This window comes from Accipiter gentilis, chromosome 5 (assembly GCF_929443795.1).
Source record: "Accipiter gentilis chromosome 5, bAccGen1.1, whole genome shotgun sequence".
Lineage (NCBI taxonomy): Eukaryota > Metazoa > Chordata > Aves > Accipitriformes > Accipitridae > Astur > Astur gentilis.
In genome coordinates this window covers 3,282,632-3,303,723 of record NC_064884.1, presented here as the reverse complement: position 1 = coordinate 3,303,723, position 21,092 = coordinate 3,282,632, and the positions used below count along the sequence as shown (strand labels likewise).

The window sequence follows — 21,092 nt, the reverse complement described above, 5'->3', positions numbered from 1 at the left end:
TTCTTCTGCTTCAAGGCAGGGTCTCTGAAACTTAATAAAATTTGCCTCCTGTGAAAGCCTTTCATGCAACAGGGATGCTACTAGGGTTTCTTTCTGCCCAGCTGCTATTTCCACAAAACTGGTCAGAACTTAATTCTCTGTGGGGGTTCTGCCCTCCAAAACTATGCCCTCTAACTAACTTTTGGACCTGGCTTTCTGGTAAAACTTGGCTGGTCTTCTTTTGCCAGTGTACGGGGGAGTACGCTGAAGCTTAAAACTTGTTGACTGCTAATGTTTCTAGGAGGTGTGTTTTTTTTCCTTTTAGAGGCTAGGACAGCATCTGTCTTGGATATTCATGTGTGTTTGTATTTGTTCTTTCACAAAATACAGATTAGTTCAAAGGGGCAAAACAAATCATACATTCTGATCCGTTTCTGTCTTTGCAGCCAAGTTCCTCCTTATCTTGATAAAATTCCCTCCATAATGTCTCTTTCCAGCTCACTGAATAGCTTTGTAATACATTCAATATTTGCTATTGCTGCTGCAAAATCCTTGTATTGAAAACAGACCTGATGAAATAAGCTTCTAGGTGAAACAATGGGCATGTGAAAGTATGCAAGGGGAAAGAGATATAACCATCATCCGCTTCTTTTGGAGCTGCTCTCTAATCGGCCCCAAGGCTGACAATGAGCTGTATCGCTGCCGCTGCCTGTCTAGTCATGTACAAAAACCCTGCCTTCTCCTCCCTGCTTGTGCACCTTTGCTCTTCCATTCATTGTTTTACTAGCACAGCACCGTCTATTCACCTCTTTCATTTTTCAAATGTCAGCCAGTAACTCCATCCAGGTTTGCTCCTGCAATGCCGATAACACAATTCCTATGGCTTAGTCTCTTGTCAAGCGCTTTCTCTCCAGGGTATTTTATTTTGCTCGTTGTCAGCAGCAGCTTTCTCTGGAGAAACTAAATCTTTCCTTCCCTCCTCCTTCTCCCCTGTCCTTCTGTTAAATAATCTGTCTGCACAGCCAAGCCAAAAATGGCTCTCGTAGAAAAATGGGCTGAAAGCCCAAATGTTGCCTGGGTGCTAACTTGGAGTAGCATATCCAGAGCAATTGTTTTACCAGCTTGGCTCTGCTGTGGCTTCAGTCCACCTGCAAGGACTGAGGCAGATCACTGACACTTCATCACAGAAGGAGCTAAAACTGTTCCCTGACTTGCGTGATCCCATTGCTTGTTGATGTTGGGTCTGTACTGGCTGCCTCCAAATCACCTACTGCAGCTAGCTCAAGGAGGCCGTTCTGTAGTCTTGCTTCAAGCTTCTTTAAACAGGCATAGTTGGGTGAAAATTAGTCCAAATTTAACTAAGCATGAATTTAAAGTGGATTACTTAAACTACACTGGCCTACAGCATGGCTGTTCTTTTTCAGAATACAAGTGGCCTTAATGTGTTTACTTCAAAGCTAAATTAAATGAAGCCTGCTTCTAACTCTGGATAAATGTGTCCACACAGGGGTTTAATCCAGTTTGCCTATGCAAATGTCATTCATATTAACTGCCTTGATCATCCACCTGTCAACAAGTTTCCGCAAAGCAGGATATGGCAGAGAATATGAACACTTGGTCTGTGAATCGCGGATCATCAGTGTGTGTGTTTACGCTGTGCTTGCACCAAGGCTCGTTTCCCTGCCTGACCCTGTGGGTTGCGACAAGCTTGCTACCCGTGGCAGGGGTGAAAGTAGTCTTTTTGAAGATGGCCCTGTATCCCCGTAAGGCCTAGCAGAGACCCCCATCTGTGCTCTCCTGTCCTGGTGTCTCTGCCCAAGACTTTGCAGTGGTTGGATAAGCACCAATTTCCTTGTCTAGAAAAGCTGGACAAGGGAAGGAAATAAACCCAATTTGTACAAGGAAAATGGAATGCTGCTAGGTATTAGTGTCACTTTTGTATTAATAATTCCCTGATAAATCCCCAGGATTTTTTCTTCAGTCTAAAAATACTCCTCCAACTTGGCAGTGTGTTGCAATTGTGATAATGGAAGTGTAGGGGCATGTGCATGCCATAGCTCCTGCCCTTTCCTCCCTGGACTGGCAGCAGCTCTGCGGTTGTCTTAGGAAGGACTAGAGGGCATATATATATTGAAATGTAAGACGGCTAGTCATGACTTCTACCTTCTGAAAGGGCAAAGCCTGGAAACTATCTCAATTTCAGTGGAACCAAGTGCATTATGGAAATGTCATCACCCTAAGCCACTGAGAAAGGTAGAACACAAAAGCAAAACAAGAGTGGCACAAAACTTAAAAAGCTAATTTGAACTGATAAAAGTAAAATATATATATATATGTATAAATATTTTTTTTTTAATCCCAAAGTCTGTGGAACTCCCTGCTAGAAGTGATTGTGGAGCAAAAGAAGGCACTCTGCATGCATTTAGAGTTAGGAATCTTAGCTGAGAGAGGACCCTGTTGTTATTGGTCCCATTATGTTGTGAAAACTTTTAGTCTAAACTGATACTAAAAGCAGAAACTGCAGCACAAGCTTGACTAAGTACCTGCCTCCCAATCAGCTGATGCTAGAGAAGATCATCTTTCTGCTGTCTTATGGCAAGCCTGTGCTTAAAGAGTATTTTCGTGGTGGGGGGGTAGCTCTGAAAGCTAAGCACTGTTTGACTGTGGAATAGCTTCTGCGAGTCAGTGGGTTTGGGGATAGTGCATGCTGTAATGGAGCTCTTTGCTGCAAGCTCTAACCAGTGGAAAGAAAAATCTGGTCAGCATTTAGGTGTCCGTTAGTGATGTTCACTTCTTTGCTGTGCGTGTTTTGTGTTCTCCATGGTGCATGTTTAACTGATATAAGTTTTATACTCGTGTAGCAGACTGACTGGACCAGAAAGTCATGCCCTATTGTGCCAGTGGAGGAATCTTAATCTTTGAGTGTCCTCGTGCATGTGAATTTAAAAAAAAAAAAAAAAGCCAACATGCTGCAGAAAAGGAATCCATTTTTTTTTGTGAAAAGAGATAAAGAAGGGGACGTGGCAGCTCTTCTGCGGGATACAGTGGCAAGGACCTGCAAAGGGGTCTGTGGTGGTATCCATCCAGTCTCTCAAGTCCTAAGCTTTTGCTTTCTGAACTCAGGCTTTGAGCTGCAACAGTCCTTGCTTAAATCCTCTATAAGGTGCTTGTGGCATTCCCACCCGTCTGAGAGCTGGCTGCCAGAGCCAATGCTCAGTTACTCGGGCAACCCTGGCTGGCAGGGGCTGTGCTCAACCTGTGGATAGCCTTGTCTGTTGGGAGAAGTGCCAGTGGAGCAAGGGGAGGGTGAGATTCTGCATGTAATGATGGATTCGCGGTCGCGTTGAGCCTTTGTCGGCCTCGAGCACTACAAGGATAGATGTGTGAAGCTTTGTCCTGTCCCTGCGAGATGCCTGAGCTGTTATCGTTTAGTTGGGGCAACAAAGCTGGCCAGTTGAGGTGCCAAGCAGGAAGGTGGGGTGGACTGGTGTGAGCATCCTGCCGTTCTCCTGCTCTCTCTTTCTTTCCTGTTTTGGAGACTGTTTGGAGGAATTAGGCTATCTTATTTTTTGTACAGCCGCTGCCTGCGTGATGGTCATTATCCTGTTGGATTCACATGGTCTAAGCTGGGTTACTCTTATGCTCTCTGCAGTCCCCTAGTAGGAAAGGGAACTGGAAATGCAGTTCCCTTAACCTGCCTTGTCCTAGAAGCAAGGCACAGCTCATTCACCGTGTGGCCTTGAAGGCAGTGTAGAATTAGCTTGAAAGACAGCTGAAAGATTTATTGCTGCTTAGAGAGGCCTTAGAAGAAATGTCCCTTTCTTGCGTTTTTTCCTTGAGTTTCAGTAGCGGATTGATAATTCACTGTGCATGTAACGCACAATGCCCTTATTTTGTCATAACTCGGTTTCAGAAGGCTGCTCGTGACTTGCAATGAGACAGTCGGGCTCTGCAGAAAAAGAAGAGCCACAGCAGAGGTCATGGCAGGGGACTGGGCAGGATTTGATGTGGCCAGAGCAGTTGAGGCAAAGGAAACTTAAAAGGCTACAGGAAGATAATGTCAGTTATTTCCTTGCACAGTCTCTTTCCTAGTCCTTTCCACAAAGACACTGAGTTGCCTTGCACTGCTTGTATCCTGGGAAATATCCATGATGGATTTCCTTTTACAGAAAACATTCACTGCTGACTTCATCCTTAAAAGAACAGAGCAGAAAATGTAATTGAACCAGCAAGTCATTAATAGCTTGGTCCAGCAGGTAGAGCAGAAAGACTTGGGAGTCAGGACTCCCGAGTTGTTTTCCGGCATGGTTACTGACTGGTTGGTGGCCCTGAGCCAAATGACTCTTGTTTAGGAGCTTGCTTGCCGAAGCTTTGGTGCTCAGTAATTTGACTTCTTGCCACTTGTTTTAGGCCATATGGGAGAGGTATGCACAGCGGCACGCAGGTGGTTTCCAGGCACCTAATAGAAGTTTGTTTGCAGAAGGAGGGAGTGTTGCCTCATCTGTTGATTATGGTTCAGAGAAAACACTTTAATGATTGTTTAAATGGAAAATGTTTTGTGTACACAGGAGACAATTCACAGCTGTTGCTGAACCTGCATAGTCCTTGTCATTAGTAGGTTTTTGCTACCTCTGTCCTACGGTTGGCAAAACTGGGGTGCAAGCAGGTAAAGTGATCAGCTGAAGTAGTTCAGCAGCTCGTTTTAAGTGTGGGTTTGGCTTTTAGTTTTGGTTTTTCGTTTTGGTTTTTTTTTTTTTGATAAAACTCGTGTCTTTCCATTGGAAAATGCCAGAAGAAACAAGCCTGTGTATTACAAAAAGGGCAATGTTTTGATTTGGAGTGGAAAATTTGGCAGCTTTAGAGGAGGCTCTTCTGTTCCATCTCCGATTCCTTGCTTTCAGCTTTTCCTTTTCCTCTTCCCCTGTTCTCTAGGAAAAAATCAGGACTTCATATTGACAAAATTTTTTTTGTGGAAAAGCTTAAGCTGGGAAATGCTCCACAGGATTTGAACGGATAGAGAGAAAAAGAACCTCTTCAGACTTAATTGCTTTGACATTTCTATTCCTCAAGTGCTGATACAATTGTAGAGCATCAAGCCTGTGTTCAGGATGCTTTAGTGTGCATCTCCTAGGAGTATACAAAAGCAAACTTCCAAAATAGGAAAGGCTGGGCATGCATCTGTCACAGGGCATTATAGCTCTCCATCCTTCTCTTCTGCCTGCTAAAACAAACGAGAAATAAGTCTGCTTCATATTTCCAGCTAGTGATTAGAGGCTCAGCTTCTCAAAATTGATTAGCTGCTTAATCACCTCTGAAGATACTGCCTTAGTTGTTTGTGCCATCTGAGCTAAGCTAATGTTCAGCCCTCTGAACCGGGCTTTGCTGAGTGCTGAGGAACTTCTGAAGGGTCTGTAGGTTTGACCCGTTTCACATCAGCATGCAAGAATAAATCGCGAGAATAGTTTGAAGCCAGGACTATAACATCAATTGCTTGTGGCATAGTACCCTGGGGACACCAATGTCTTGTGTAGTAGCCGTGGAGTCTTGTTGTTATGTCCCGCTTGCCATTTGACCCCCTTAAATTCAGTGAGCTTAGCCCTCTGTTTTTTCTTCGGTAAAACAGGGATGGCACCCACTTCCCAAGAAGGCCTGGTTAATTAGAAACTGGAGTGTTTTGAAATGCATCTTCACCGATGCTTTAGTGAGCGGTATGTTTGACAGATACATTTTGTGTTCTTGGCGGGAGAGGGGCATTTATATGAAGGAACTGCTGGACCAGTTTCATGTTGCTGGACGCCTTCTGTTTATAAATGATGAATGCTGTGAGCACGGTTTACTGTTTGAGAGCAATCAGCCCGTGGTAAGGCATGTCCTGATGGGGGACAGCCACGATACCCTCCCGTGACTCCCAGAGGCGAGCACGGACCATCTCTAGAGGGGACTGCCCATCTCGGGGATGCCCCAGCACGCCGCGCCTGGTAGGGCCTGAGTGCCGGAGGGCAGGCATGTGGCAGGGACCCGCCGTGCCAGTCTCCGGTGTGGCCAGGGAGACTTGGCAGGACTGCTCCGTGCTGTGCGAGGCGACCTTCAGGCTTGCCCAGAGGCACGTGTTGAGGTTAAAGCACTGGGCTGGCGCTCTCTTGGCACTGACGTTTCACCTGCGCTTGGCCTTTCATCCAGCTCGTGTCTGCTGTCTCCAACAGCTCGGGTCTGAGCTTTTGGAAACGTGCAGGCCTTCATCCCAAGCTCTGGATCGGAGTGTATCTGTGATACACCCAGAAAACCACAATATCTGTAGGGGAAAAAGAGAATGTCATCCTAATTCCTTGTTTTCTTTCTTCCCTTCCGTGATGGGGGCTTTAAATCAGTCTTTGACAGAGCCTCTTTCCCGGTGGTAGTATTGTGGGTAGATGCAAATCAACAGAGCTTCCTTCTAATTTGGCCAGTTCAGGTTTTAAACTTCTCACTGTCTGGTCTGAGACTCCGAACAGGAAGGTGTGCTCCCTTCTTTTCCTTACCACTACTCTGTTATTCATCCTCCAGGAGATGAGATGAAAGAAAGCCGGAACAAGGACACTTAGGCTGCTATATTTGAGGGTGGGAGCAGAGCCATGCTTTGTGGAAAAATGCTAATGTGTGCGCAGAGGCAGAGAGCAGAGGTTGCATCTATAATACAAACCCACAAAAGAAGCGTAGTCCTAAGGTTACAAAGTGAGGTACTTAAAAGCTAGGAATTGCCAGAAAAGATATTTCTGGTGAATCTCAATTTGCACCTTCGTGTATATGTATTATGATGGTCTTTAACTGTGCAGCTACATTATCCTTTTGCAAAGCTCCCAACATGTCCTGTTTGGTGTGCAGAATGGATCACGTTCACTCGCTCAGCCTCTGCTCAATAATTTTTCTTCTGTGGTGTCACGTCTGTCCCTGTATTACTTATTCAAATCCTGCACTGGAAAAAAAGAATGGTTAACTTAAAGCCTCGTGGGCTTTTATGGCATCAATTGCTATTGTATCTGCATGCTTCACAAACGGTAAATAACCCCTCTGGCTCTCAAGAAAGGGCATTTCCCCATTTTGCTGATGGTCTATCTGTCCCTCAAAACCTAATGTGAAAATTATTTGGTTAAGTTGCATTGCAGATTGAGGGAGCTGACAAGTACACAGCCTCAGCCCTTCAGGTATTCAAACCGCGGCTCTTGCAGCCCTGGGTAGCGATTCCAAGTGCTCGGCAGTTCTGCAGACCAGGCCACAAAGTCTCCTGTCAGGCACCCAGAAAATGCATCTGAACGAATGTCTGAGTAGTTTCTCCCTGCTTGTTGCTCAAAGTCATGGTGGTTTGAGGCAGTGCCCAGTTCATGTGGAAGCTGGCTTGGCAGCTGGGATGAGCCACGAGGGAGACCTCCGCCTCCCTTCCAAGCAGCAGAGCTCACTGTTGAGTGGAGATGCTGACCGCTGTGCTCATCCCGAAGCTTAAAATAATCCCTGAGGTGGAAGGGAAAAGTTTGTGGGTTGGGGGTTTTGTTAAAGTGCTTTGGGTTTGCTTTTGAAGTTGCGTTGCTGATTGAGGAAAGTATTTTCCACTTTAGAAAGTGCTCCTTCTTTAACATTGTTTTCTTTTCCAAAAGAGTCTTTCACGTGGGGGAAACGTGAGGAAAGCTTAGACCAGCTTCTCTCGCTCTATTGCAGAAAATGGTGACTGCTCTGTAGCATGTTAATGTACCTTCTGTACTCGACTGTACTACTCGGCAAGAGTTAGTTGGGAAGTTGTTGCATTATGCTTTATTATCATCAACAAACTTCCGCTTTCTCTGCGTTGGTGAAACATTAATGGCCAGCACAGAGTGGTATTCAGTTTATGGTGGCATGCATTCACATATCTATCTTGTGCAGCCATCCTTCCTCAGCATCCCTGTCTTTTGCAGTACAAGATGAGACGGGTCATGCTCCGGTTCCCATCCTTTTGGGGCTAGATAAAGGGAGAACGGCTTGCAGAGCTTGAATTGGATTCAGAGAAAAGAAACTAAAGGTGTGAAACAAAAAAAACCCAAACAAAATAATCCTTCAAGCACGGTGATTAAGATCCCCTTAAAAAAAGCAACTAGAGGAAATTGGAAGAAATATAAAAGATGCTAATAAAGGGAACAAAACTTGTGAAAGGCAAGCATTGATTGATAGAAGGGAGAGGGGCAAGGGAGATGTCCTCCCATCCTCAGAAGCAAGGCCTGGTCTGTGTATGTATTTCTGCTGGCTGCCTGCCTGCCTGAAAACCTGGCCCTGTCTGGCACTTTTTTTTTTTTTAATTCTTGTGTTTGAATTTATAATGTGAAGTGCAGCAGAAAGAGGTTCTCCTAGATTATTACTATTGATGAGATTGTCTGCCCTAGAGAGTGAGTGGTGATTTGGAGGAGAGGAGACTTGTTTTTTCTACTTGCACGTCTGTTGTGGGCTTGCTGTATTACCCTTCTAATTGCACTTAGTTCCTCTGTGTTTGTTTACTACTGCATTTCTGTGTATTAGTTTTCTCCGAGTTATGTTTGACAGTTGTGAGTCAGGAATGGCTTCTCCCTAGACGTATCCCGAGTGCATCTCGCTGGGATTTTCTGTGTAGTTTAGGAGGCGAGAGGAACCGGGGCTGCTGTGTACTGCTGAGGTACAGAGCATAGATAGAAGCCGTGAAACCATTGCAGCCGCCGCCTCCGTCGGGATGACACAGATCACCCACGCTTCCTCTCTGGGAATGTGCCAGGTGACTTGTTCTCATTGAAGGTTTCCAGGACTCCGGTCTTCAAACGTTCATGCAGTTTGAATAATGCATAAAGTTCCAGCACTTGCTGGAGTCAAAGATTCTTCTCCAGCATCTTAGCTCTTTAAAAAATGGATGAATACATTTTTATTTGAAAACCTTCCCCTTGCCCTTTGTGCAACCTGCTTCCCCTTTCTAACCTGTCACACTTTCTACAAGCCTTGCATCTTTCTAAATGTACAATTGCCACTAGGGTTAACCGCCCTTTTGTACGAGGATCTCATTCTTTCCTTTTGCCTTTGATAGTTAACAGGGCAAGTTTTCTTTGGCCAGAAAGGCGGCGGCCTCACTGGCTATATCTGTCCGCAATTAATAAATTCAGTCAAGCTGTAACAGGATGCTGTGCTTTTGGGGAGATTAATCTTTCTCTTCCCCTCTTGTCCCCCATTAATCAGACCAGTGAAGTTTCTTCTGTGATGCTGGGGAGGCGCTGGGTGGCACAATAGGGAATTTGTTGAGCCCGCTACCATGGGATTGTTTGCATATGAGGGGCCCTGACGGCTCCAGGAAGGTTTTCCCTCCTCCTGCTCCGGGACCTGCAGGCTGCAGCAGAACAGAAGGCACCTGCGGTGTGGCGCTGTGTAAACGTCTGAGAGAAATGCTGGGGCGTTACAGGGTAAAGCAGGGGTCTCTTGTGTGAATCTGATGCTTGATGGGCTTCTCTGGTCACAAGCTGGGGAGAACTCTTGTCCCTTTGTAGTACAGTGACTTCCTTGAACTATGAGCTGAGGTTGCGGTGTTGCTGGCAGAGGCCTCGTAACTTTGAGCACTTGGAGGCAGGGAAGTCGCGGTGAGAGACGTAAAGGCAAGAGAGATTGGGCACCAGTTCTGCAAAGAGTCTGGAGGAGGCCTTTGCTGGGCAGCGAGACCTTTCCAGGCGGGTGATAAGGCAGATGCTGTAAGAGAGCCTGCCTTGACTGCCGATTTGAAACATAAAGTGCAGACGTAATGTCTGAAGTCAAGGGTGTCTGTCTGGAGGATGAGGATTTACTTTGGCCCACTGGGACAAGGAGGGATCAGGGGCTTTGAACTCGAAGGATCAAGATGCTCGTGACAGAGTTGAGGCAATTTTAATTTCACTGTGCATTGCATCAAGCCTTCCCCTTCTTGCTACGGGACAGCCCGTTCCGTATTTAATGATGGATGCTTTCTGCAGGTTGCATCTTCACTTTGTTCTGTAGCCTGTAGAATTAATGAATTAAAAGGTGGGGTGGGGGTGTAGTGAGGTCACACCATAGGACAAAACAGTTACAGCTGCCTGACTGCAGAGCTGCAGCGATACCGTGTGTGCTCAGCACCAATGCTGGAGCCTGCAGGCCGTGTTTAAGCAGGCAGTGAGTGTTCCCTGGCAAGGCTTCTTGAGGGCATCCCACCTCTTCAGGATAAAGGCAGAACTCTTTGTGTTCCTGATTCCTGTTCCTCCCCGACTGCTCAAGCTGTTGAGATCCAGTGGCGACTCAACCAATAGATGCTGGGCAATGTGCATCTTTGTGTCTCGCCATGCCAAAGGCACGGATCTGCCGTGTGAAAAGCCTACACTATACGAAATTATAACTCGGAATCAAGAGCTGTGCTGCATGCTGAAGAACCTTGTTTTAAATGGTATCCTTTGGTGCTGACTGTGCCCCTGAATTGACCTGAGGGCTTTGTCCCCCTGCATGGGTGCACCCAACTGACAGGACAGAAAAAACCCCTTCAGGAAAGGGAGATGAAATGATTGCAGAGGGGTAGGTGAGCATTGTTGCGACAGTTCCTGATGCAGAGCTGGCTCAAAGCTTTTGCACGGATAAAGCTAAGGGGCAGGACCATGCCCTCTCTGTTCTTCCCACGGGAGGTGTGGGGAAGGAGGAGTGAGAGAGGGCTGGACAGCATTGGAGCAGGGAGCTTGTTCCTGCTGTCCCCAGGAGGATGAGAGGAGCAGAGATGTGTCGTGTGTCCCCCCCGCCGTGTTTGTTTTGGTGGTTGCTTTTGGCCCCCAGGTCAGAAATGCTCGCTTAGAAGTGGCTGGTCTGGCTTTCCTGGGCTGTGACCCAGGCAACGGGCAGGATGCTTTGCCACCTGTGACAGCCTGTTGTTTGAGGTGATGGCAGGCTGTTCTTGCACCAAGTGCTGCTTTTGCACCGGGAATGCTCATCTAGGGGATTTGTGTGACCCCTCGCATCCCTCCCTTGTTCTCGTACCACTCTGCCAAACTTCTGTCAAGTCCTGCTGGAGAGGGGCACCAGAAGCCTCCCCATTTGGAGGGCTGCCTGCCTGCAGCTCCCTTCATGGGGGCAGAAAGGTATCAGCTGTCCTGCTGCCCTGCTTGGACCCAGGGGAAGGAGTCTGCCTGGAGCAGATGCTCAGCTCCTGATTAACGTGAAGGTGAGGAGCTAAATCCGGGCCAGTGCCCAGTCCTGTGCTGGGAAGTAAGGTTCAACGAGTCGCACCCCGCGCGCTGCCGTCACTGTGCGTGTGTGGCTCGAGACTCTTGTGTTTGCGTAAGCTTTGCTCTGACAGATGCTGGACTCGGTGCTTGTGGCTGGGGGGGCCTTCTAGGTGCGTCGTCCGATAATTAATCTTAGCAGGGCATCCTTGCCAGCTGGAGGAAGACAAGGGAGGGACTGAGCAGCATTGCATCTTCCTGGCTTTTCCAGTATCGGTTGCTGCTTCTGGATGACTTTTCTAGTGTTGAAGCAAACATATCGTAGTGTTCCTCTAGGGACGGAGTCCTTGAAGGGCTGATAACTTCTTTGAAAAGCAGCAGTGATCTGCCTAGGTCTGCAGTTTGCTTTTCAGTTTGGATGCTTCAGCATTACTGATAAGTCAGCCTTCTCAGCTGGGCGCTCTGTGTGACACCTGCATGCTGGTGTTGCTTTAGGGAGACAAGCAGAGCTCCTTAGGGGACTGTATGCATGCTGCAGGAGCACAGAGTACTCGATGTAACTTTTTTTAAAATGAAAACAAAACAAAAAAACCCCACCCCTAGCAGGAGTTGGAAACCTGAACAGAAACTACTAGAATGGAACATAATCCTTTTAAATGGTCTACAAAGTTGGCTTTTAGAGGCAAATGTGGTTTAACAGCGCTACCTGGTGGAAGCACTTGTTCAGAAAAATCCATTTCATGCCTAGGGTTTCATCAGTCCTTAGACAGCCTTTAAAGTTTAAATCTGTCCTTCTCCCCAGTCTGCTCTGTACATAAATCTCAGCCACGAGGGTGCTACTCAGGACAGGCTGCCAGAGAAGACTTGAGTGTTGTAATCTTTTTCTTTTTTTTTTCTTAAAGCGGTGGGAGGAGAAATAAGCGTGTGCAATTGAGAAATGGTCTCGGCGTTGCTTGTACACAGAGAGTTCTCCTTCGATGTGTGGTAGAACAGCCAGCTGATAACCTCTGTGCTCTCTGTGATCTTGAGAGTGTTATTAAAGGAAATGCCCTTGTTGGCTGGGAAGGCATAGCACTGCTTTTGAAGCATTTTAGGCCAAACCAAGTTGGGGAGGTGGTACATCAGTTTTTGGGGATGCTCCTTCAGGCAATGGGTTCAGATCTCTGCTATTCCCTTACCCACCAAACCTGAGTCTTTGGGGATATATATTCATCACTGACACTTGTCCTTTTGATAATTAACATACTGTGCAGAAAATGTGAACTTCAGGAATTGAGATTTTTGTTTGCCAAGTCATCCTAGTTGTCCTTGAGGCTAAAGGCAGAATACAACTTCAGTGTTAGTGGCATCAACAGATAATTCATCAGGCACATACGAGCGGGGATGGAGAGTGAGCATGGGGGGGGATCCTATGGAGGTGTGTGAAAGCCTGTCCAATTCTTTTCATAGTCTGGATGTGACAACAGTGTTTCTGATGGTGCTCAGAAGGGGAAAAGCTTGCTGCTTTTAGTGAATCTCTGCCGTGGAGAGGTATAGCACGGGTACCTGGTTTGCAGCCTTCGCAAGGTCCCCCCCGAACTGCCCGTGTTGCTCTGGAACAGCATGGTGCCAAGCAGATGTTAAAGAACGGAGAAGGGGTGGGTTGCTCAGCTTGTTGGTGGGACCTTTCTTCTAAGGACACGAGCGTTTAGCTGGAAAGGCTGAATGCGTGGTAATACAAGTAGATCTGGATTGTAAAGTGAAGATTTGGGAGTGGGTGAGACAAAGAGTTTGAAAGATAGATCAAACACAAGCCTTAATACCCGGCAGCCCTGCTATACTTGCCCAAAAGGCTTCTGGGCCTGACGGATGGATGTACATGGTAGCAATAACCTCGTGGCAGACTGTGTCCTACAGGCTCAGTGTGGAGAGCGAGGGTTGGCTCATCCTCCGAGGAGAGGAATAGTAAGTTGGTTTTATTACTGGTGGCAGTGCTACAGAGCGTAACATTTACTGGATGAAAAGACTACTAGAAGTCCTTCTTACAATGTTAAAAAAAAAGTATAAAATTAGCTTCCTTGAGTCATCATTTTTGCTATTAATTAACTATGAATGATATTACTGTGGTGCCTAGAATCCCTCCCAGCCAGCTCTGAGGGCCAAGGTGGCCTGTGCCATCTGTTAGTCCTAACTTAATCTGCCCTGTGCCTTCTGTGCCAGCTATTTCTCCTTGCGCTGTCGTGCTGGGTGAGAAGAAAGGGAGACAAAAAAAGCCCAGGCTAGTTTATTTTCTGTTACGAAGCAGTCATGGCCACATGTGTAACTGAACAGATAAGCAGTGGCACGGGCTTAAGGTGAGCAATTTTGCAGTAGCCTTGGCATATGAATACAAAGTCACCTCCTGCCAGCACCCCCCCAAAGCAAGGCTCTAAACTGGCTTTTCCTGTGTTTGGCTTTTTTTTTTTTTTAATATAAATATACTGTTAATTAATGAGGCAGAGGCAAAAATACACACAAACACAACGGAATAGTTTTTAACCTGGCTTGATTAATGCTGTCAAGTTGTACATCTGAGTGCGAGCTCAGTGGGACTGTTGCTTTTGTTTAATACCACAAGACACCTCAGTCTGGATTGTTGCATTACAGTACAAATAAAAAACAGAAACAAAACCACATCTGCATCATACAAGGTGAGAAGAATATGAGAATTCTAAATATTTACAGAGAAGGGCAAGTGGGGAAACCACAAAAAATATTTACATAAAAATACATGAGCTTGTCGGCATATACATTTTACACCAGTTCACAAAAAAAGACACTATATAAATTAAAGTGAAGGGAACTCCAAAGGTAACCCAAGACTTTCTGGGATGTTTCTCTCATGCGGCTCAGGGAAAGAAAAATCAAGTCTTCTACAGCAGGAAAATGAACTGCAAAACAACCCTTTTCTCCCCCCACCCTCCCCCCCCGACTGGACGAGGCAAGACTCTGCACACAAAGGTATTATGTTGTATGTCTGTTCAAACCAGACCATGCCTTTCAACATTGGGTATCTGTAGCTCGAGGCTCTGGGAAAAAGAGTTGCATGCCTAAGCCGCCTTTAACAAAAGTTAAGTAGAACAATTTCTCATCCAGATTTCCTAACACGTAACACATCACTTCAGTCAATGCCCTGTCAACGTACTGATGAATGGCAGAGTACACATGAGGTTCTGTCCCTTTCTGGGGTTACAGAGGAACAGTATGTTTTTCAAGTTGGTTTTGGTTTTGTGTAGCAACTTACTACCACTGTGCAATCCTTACTGACCCCACCCCCTCAAACGATGAGCATAAAATGAGGATCTCTGGAAAGACATAGGCACAAAGTTGTGGGTGTTCTGTCATATATGCATATAGATTTCACCTGATAAGACTCTTTAAAAATCAGAAATTAATGCTTTACTTAAGACTTTGTAGGGGCTAGGTCCTCATTACGGACCTAATGTCTGCACTCCCCCTTTGCCAGGGAAGGTCTCCTACGGGTTGCACGTTCCACTCCAAAGCAGAGGTGAAAATCCAGAATTGGAGTACGCTGTTGGACCCTAACTCTTGCATGCACTAGGGAGAAACTCAGCTGAAAACTTAGGAAGTGGCAATTCAAGATGCAGATAGCTTGTGGCAAGTATAAAGGGATTATTTAAGAACATAGCTGCTTGTCATCTTGCTGGAGATACGGTTAGGCAATAAATTCCTTAATCTGAGCAGAACTAGACTCACAATAGAGTATTATTTGCATTGCCGTCCCCTCGCTCTCTCCCATTTCTCTGCTAGGATGCCAAGAACTGAACTAAGAACCAACTTACCTCCACATCATCCACCTTACTTAGACATCTGGTGTAACCTCCCCTCCTTGCTCTGATGCACAATGCCTTTTTAAATCTCAGCTATGATTTCTGGAAAGATACAGCTGGATGTTTTGACTTTATTGTGAATCAGGATGTAGAACTCTTTCTAAGGACCATCAGATTAACCACAGTGCAAGAGCAGAACTGCATAGTTCACTATATGGCTTTGCGTGGCGTGGATGCGGGGATGACTGCTGAATCATGCTAGATGTTTAAGCTATGGGCAGCAGCAACACCAAAAGAAAGGTGCTCATCTGTGGTGTTGTCTGGGAAAAGCTGGTGCCTTAACCTTGGTGGGGTTTGTTGTTGGTTTTTGTTTGGTTTTTTTTTGTACTTGTGGCTCAACACTGGTGTACAGAAGTTAGTTTGGGTTCTCTGAGAGCTTCCAGCCCTTGAAGTACACGCTGATATGGCTGTGTGCAGAGGGATGGGAGGACGCTGGGTATTAAGCTTTCTGCTGTGTGTCTTTTTGTAACGGAGACCTTCTCGTTCTCAAGAGGAGGGCTGTTTGTAGCAGCCACCTGGGTGTATGGGTGTACACTTCTAGAAGCTCTTTTTGAAAGGTGCTGAAAGCTTTTGTTTCCCACGGGACGAGAGGGTGCTTAGCACCTGGCACTTCGTACAATGCAGTGAGCTGAAGAGCCCAGGCTCAGGCAATAGTAGCACAAGACTGTAAGGAACAGAAGTTGTCCAGGGATGGCACTTGATCTCTAGAGGGAGACAGTGGCTTTGAGCAGGAAAATCCAGAGAGGCGTTCACAATTAGTGGGGGCTGGGTTCCACCCCCTCATAGGAGAAGGATAGTCCTGGTTAACGTAAGGCCAAAATGGAGGTTAGGAGAGTTGCTGCGGGGGGGGGGCAGGAGTGGGGAGTTAAGGCTTTCATGGAGAGAGAGGTTTGACCTACAGCTCTCATTACCTGAATCCCAAATAGCCTGAACCAAACACATTGTCCCTGCTTCAGCTGGAGACCTTGGCAGGTAACTGGCAGCTGTGGGGAGACTGTGCTACGATGGTTGAGGACTGGTACCAGTCCTAACGCATTACACGCCTCTAGTGAGAGAGAACATACTTCAACTGGACTCCCTTGGCGAGCTTGCACCGAGGAATCTGGACAGGTCAGCCTTTCCTAGGGAGTTAGCTAGCAATGTAGACAGGGTGGCTCACCTAATGGCCCCTTTCTTCTATGTAATTTTTTTCTTGTTAGTTTTCCTTAGAAGAAAACATTACAAAAAGCATTCCCTCACAAAAAAACAACCCCTCTACCTGGTAATTACTCACAAGGAGACTGTGGTAACCTGGATCACAGTGCTGCTTTTTTTTTTCTCTCTCTCTTTTTTTTTTTTTATGACTGCCAGATTTATTTCCGTAACATGTAAGAACAACTCTTCTAAACAAAATGTTTGAAACAACACCGTTGCACAGTAAAAGAGGACCATAAGGAAGTGTTACTGAAACAGCCCCGGACAAGGCTACAAGATTAGAAGAAGCAAACAGCTAAAGACGAGTTAGCTACTAGAAGCAGGTTTTCCATATGACTTAAAAGCCCCAACATAGCCATGAAACTTTAGTTCAAAAAACCATCTAAGGTCCCTTTAACTTTCACAGCTGTGTGCTAACTGCAGGACCTCCAGGTTTTTAATAAAACATTGGAGATTTAAAACAGGTAGAGAAGTTCTTCAACCACACGGAACAGGAATGGCCTTGGAATTTATCAGTGAACATGTAAAAACTCCTAAATCTCAAGTATTGCTTGCAAGCCCCGTCTGACGAAATGGATGTGCTTTATTTATAAGGTGGGGTCGTAGCGAGTCCTGGGAAGAAGTCTGAGAGGCTGCATGTGAGATGCTGCCTGGCTTCTTTTACAATACAGAAAGCTCTTAAATACCTAGGACAATGTTATTAGTGTATTATAGAGCGCACTGGCCTTCTGTCCCTACTGCTAACCGACTACTGGTATGAGCTACGCTTGCGATACGGGAGGCAATACTATTTCACAGCGCACAGACGGCACGTAACTACTCTGCATGTGCCACAACTTCACAGGGATCCCCTTGCCGATACAGAACTTAAAGGTTACAGAAAGCCGTGTCCTGTAGACCTTCAGTTTAAGGTCAATAGGAGCATTCCCTGATCTAAGAGCTGCAGGATCTGGCCCAGGGCAAATAGCTGGTCATGCAGATAACTCGGCACTTACGCAGTTATTCCCAGCTGATAAGGTGGGCTCCAATTTACAAATTGGACATAATGCTATAGAGATGATTTTTTTTTAAATTATTTTTATAGTAATTTTTTTTTTTGTAGAGAGATGATGCTGTCTGGCCAGCCACAACGTGGTATTGAATCATCTGGACTGTAGATAGCCTAGCAGTAAAGAGGTATTGGCATGAAATGGGCGTGCTGTTCCCAACTGTGTGTGTATGGTTTGGTGTATTTTTGTGTTTTACTTCTTTTGGTATGAGAAATGCAAACCTGCCCTACTTGGCTTCCATAGCTGGCCTCTGATTTATAATAGAGAAATTTAAAGTAATTTGATTTCTTGTAGTCAGGAGCAGCTTGTTAAGCAAGCAATTTAAGAAGTGTGTTGTATTTTGAACTTCCTTCACAGCCTATTCCACAGGCTTGAAGTCAAAACAGGCTCCCACCCGCTTCAAAGCAGCTGAAGTGGATCCGCTATGCCTAAGCAGTAATTTCCAAGGGAGAGGCAGGACCTCGGCATTCATCAAGAAGAAAATACTTGGGAAGTCTTTCCCCCCTGCCCAGCTTTTAGCCCGCTCTTGCTGTGTAACCTCAGAGGGGGCAGAACAGTGGTTCTTCTGAGGCACGTCAGAGACCCTTTCTTGGAAGCTAGCAGTGGGAAGGGCAACTTACTACACACGGGGCTCACAGGGAGAACAGCTGCATGCACAGTCCGTCATGCACAGGACCACGGAGGCGTGGTGAGGAAGCGGTGGTTAACTGCCAATGTCAAATCTGGGGAAGGAAAAACTCTTCCTTCCCACCCCCTGCCCCAACAGCATCTCTTTCAGCTCTTCCTGGCCTCTCTGGCAACAACTGCGTGCCAAACAGCCTGCCCTATCGTTCCAGTTGTCTCAAAACTACATGAAAAAGCTATATCTCTACTACATAAAAACAGTGAGTGGTGGGCTTGTAGGGGTGGGGCTGAAAGTGGGTTTGCTTTGCTCATCGGGGCAGGGTTGGGTTTTTTTTTTCCATCACTGAAAAAATAAAACAGTCCGCTGTCCAGCAGAGGCTGCTTAGACTCTATCCCTCCTTCCCCCCCGCACCAGCTCACTCGACGTGGACCTCTGTTTCAGGCCTCTGCAAACACAGCTCCGTCGGGAGGAAGGCTCCCTGGCCAAGGGCCGTGGCGTAAGTTCTACTGTGCACGTGGGTAAAACTGGGGGGCACAAACCCCCCTCCTCCAACATAGCCCCCTCTTTGGTGCTGAGGCATGGTATGGTAATCCTCCAAATTATCATACTGGGACACCACAGTCATAGTGCTTTGGCGTTTCCCAAGGGTTTGGTATGGGTAGAGGAGGGCAGAGTCCCTCTCCATGGTTTCGGGGTGCTGCATTCTGAGGCTGTGGCTCCGTTCGGGCTTGGGCGGTGGCGCCATGGGAGAGGCGGCGTGCTCCTCGTCTTTATAGCAGTCTCTGGAGTGTTTCTCCATGGATGTGGTGGGCCTGGCTCGAGACCTCTCCAAATCTGGCCTGTCCTCTGCCAACCTCACCTCCTTGTGGTTCAGTCTCAGGGTCTCCTGGTTCGCCGGGATGTACTTGCTGCCCGAGTGCTGGTAACCGAGGGGCTCGGAGGGCTCCGGGCCACCTTTGGGCCTGTAGTCGGGATAAGGGGGCCCGTTTTTGGATTCGGAAGGCTGCCTGTGGCTGGCTTCCTGCTGCAAGTGCGTCCTGTGTTCGTTTGTGTTGCAGCCCGGCTCGTGCAGCTTCCTATTCCGGACGCTGCTCTGCTTCTGGGGAAGGGACGGCTTCTCTGACTGCCCGTTCCCGTAGGCGCCGTGGTAGTGGGCTCTGTCCAGCTCTGGCTCGGGGTGTTGCATGTAGTAACGTTCGTCCCCCTCGGGCGTAGCTGCTTTGGCCGGGTACCTCCCCTCCTTCCCTTCTGCCACCGTGAGGAGGCCAGTTTTCCCAGGATCAGATTTGCTGCGCAAGTGAATCACGTCCAGCCCTCCCAGTTCCTCCTGCAGCAGTGGGGCCACGTTATCGTATTGGGACATCACTGGCCCTTTCACCTTCTGGCGCGTGCGGCTCTCCCGGCGAATAGACTGCATGCGGTACTTCTCCATGTCCTCGAGGTCCCACGACATGTACATGTGCTTGATGTCCGGGGCAGGAGGCACGTCTCTGCTGATGAAGCTGTGCTCTTTGCCTGCTAGGTGGCTGATGAGGCCACCCCGCGGGTAGGCAGACAAGCTGGGATAGCGGTACAGGCCCTTGCTTTGCAGCCGGGAGGCGTACGATGCAAAGTCTCGGCCGGGGAGGGGGTGGAAAGGTCTGACCCGCACGGTGCTGTAGGGGTCCAGGTCGTAAAGGCTCCCGTCAGCGGTGGTGTAATAAGAGGATCCAGAAGAGCTGGAGTAAGGACTGTACCGGTAATGTACCCGCCCGTTCTCGAAGTAAGGCTGCAGCTGAGTTACGTGGTAGTCAGAGTGGGGCTGATATGGCTTGTACTGATAGAGGGGCCGCGGGCAGTACACTGGCTCGTCGTCCGGAGGTACCTCGGTCCGTGAAATGGGAACGGAGCGGATAGCAGAGGCAGCAGGGGTGGGGACGTGCAGCGACTGAACCCTTCGGATAGTGGGGTAGGGTGGAGCGTCCTCAGCGTAGCTGGCGTTACGCAGGCCCGTTGGGCTCACGGAGGACACGAACTCTGTCCGGCTGCGAGGCTTGGAGTGGAGAGCCGAGGTGCTCTTCCCCTGGGTCGTGTAGGTGTTGTAGCGAGTACCCGCAGAAGTGGGAGTCTCTGACCGAGGAGGGTAGGCTTGGTGCTGGTCAGGCTTGCTGTGGTAGGAGATGTGAGGAGGAACGCTCTCCGGCCTGTACTGATGGATGGAAGCCAGCTTGTGGTGCAGGTAGCCATCTGGCCCGGAGGGCTCGGGGATGCTCTCTGGCTTGGGATGCGGCACGTACACGGACTGCAGGGAAGCGTGCTTGGGTGGGGGCGGCGGCGGTGGCGGCGGCAGCAGGGCTTCCTCCACAGAGGAAGCCAGCATGGAGGAAGACAGGAAGGTGTGATAATTGGAGTTGTTGATGGCGTCCGTGTTGTTCGAGTGCATGGCGGCAGCAATTTTGCTCTCCAGCGTTCTCACAGGTGGGACGGGGGGTGTAAAGCCGTAGGAGGAGTGAGTAGGGACGGACTCGGACCGCAGGTGCAGTGGGGGAGCCCTCGTAGTCTCCCGAGGCTTTTCCAAATGGCTCTGGTGGCCTGTGGGCACAGAAGAGGAGCAGCGGGTGGTAGAACTGCTTTCTGAGACAAAAACAGGAGCGGGCTCAGGTGGCTTTTCAGGTGCGGTTGCAGCCCAAACCTATAGGGAAGAAACCAGTAGCAGTTAGAGGCAAGCATCTTTCCTCCCTGTCCTGTAGTTAAAATACCACAGATGCTCATACGGCTTAGTTCAATTTAAGTTTTTCCTGTGCCTGGTTTGTTTGCTGTGGAGAGCTAGTGCTGCTTGCTGTAGGACAGGAGATGTCTTAGCTTCCCTTTCTCAGCAAGGGCAGCGTGGTGGCTCTGGGAGATTTCGGGACACAAATGGCGTGCTCTGCAAATGTCAAACTAGAGAAAGGGGAGGGTGTGGCTTTCCCTTTATAGCAACAGGTTAAAACTTTTACATGGTTGCCACAGTGTTTTGTTAGGTGGTCTGGCTTATAAATGCACTGGTCTTAATGAAAATGTACCTGGATATAAACTCCTCACGCCCTGGTGAGCAGATCAAGTAGTGTAATACAGCAGAAATCCCTTCCTTAAGTGTGGGTATGGTGCTTAAGACAGGCTGCAGGCACGCATGCTTCATGGGCAGCAGGCAGTTTGGGTTTCTGAGTGAATGCTTCCATGTCTAACT

The 21,092-nt window shown here is 47.7% G+C and overlaps 2 protein-coding genes across 7 annotated transcripts in view; one reads left to right on the top strand and one right to left on the bottom strand.

Annotated features, from left to right (window-relative positions):
• Positions 1 to 21,092, top strand: part of KCNJ5 (potassium inwardly rectifying channel subfamily J member 5) — a 120,553-nt gene that overhangs the window by 91,517 nt on the left and 7,944 nt on the right. The gene's annotated exons all lie outside the window — the stretch shown is intronic.
• ARHGAP32 (Rho GTPase activating protein 32) overlaps positions 13,712 to 21,092 on the bottom strand; it is a 252,566-nt gene continuing 245,185 nt past the window's right edge. For all 6 annotated transcript variants that reach the window (XM_049799524.1, XM_049799525.1, XM_049799522.1 and 3 more), the window contains one exon: positions 13,712 to 20,558. In XM_049799524.1, coding sequence (XP_049655481.1) covers positions 18,303 to 20,558 — 2,256 coding nt within the window. In that variant the 3' untranslated portion in view covers positions 13,712 to 18,302. The remainder of the gene's footprint in view (positions 20,559 to 21,092) is intronic.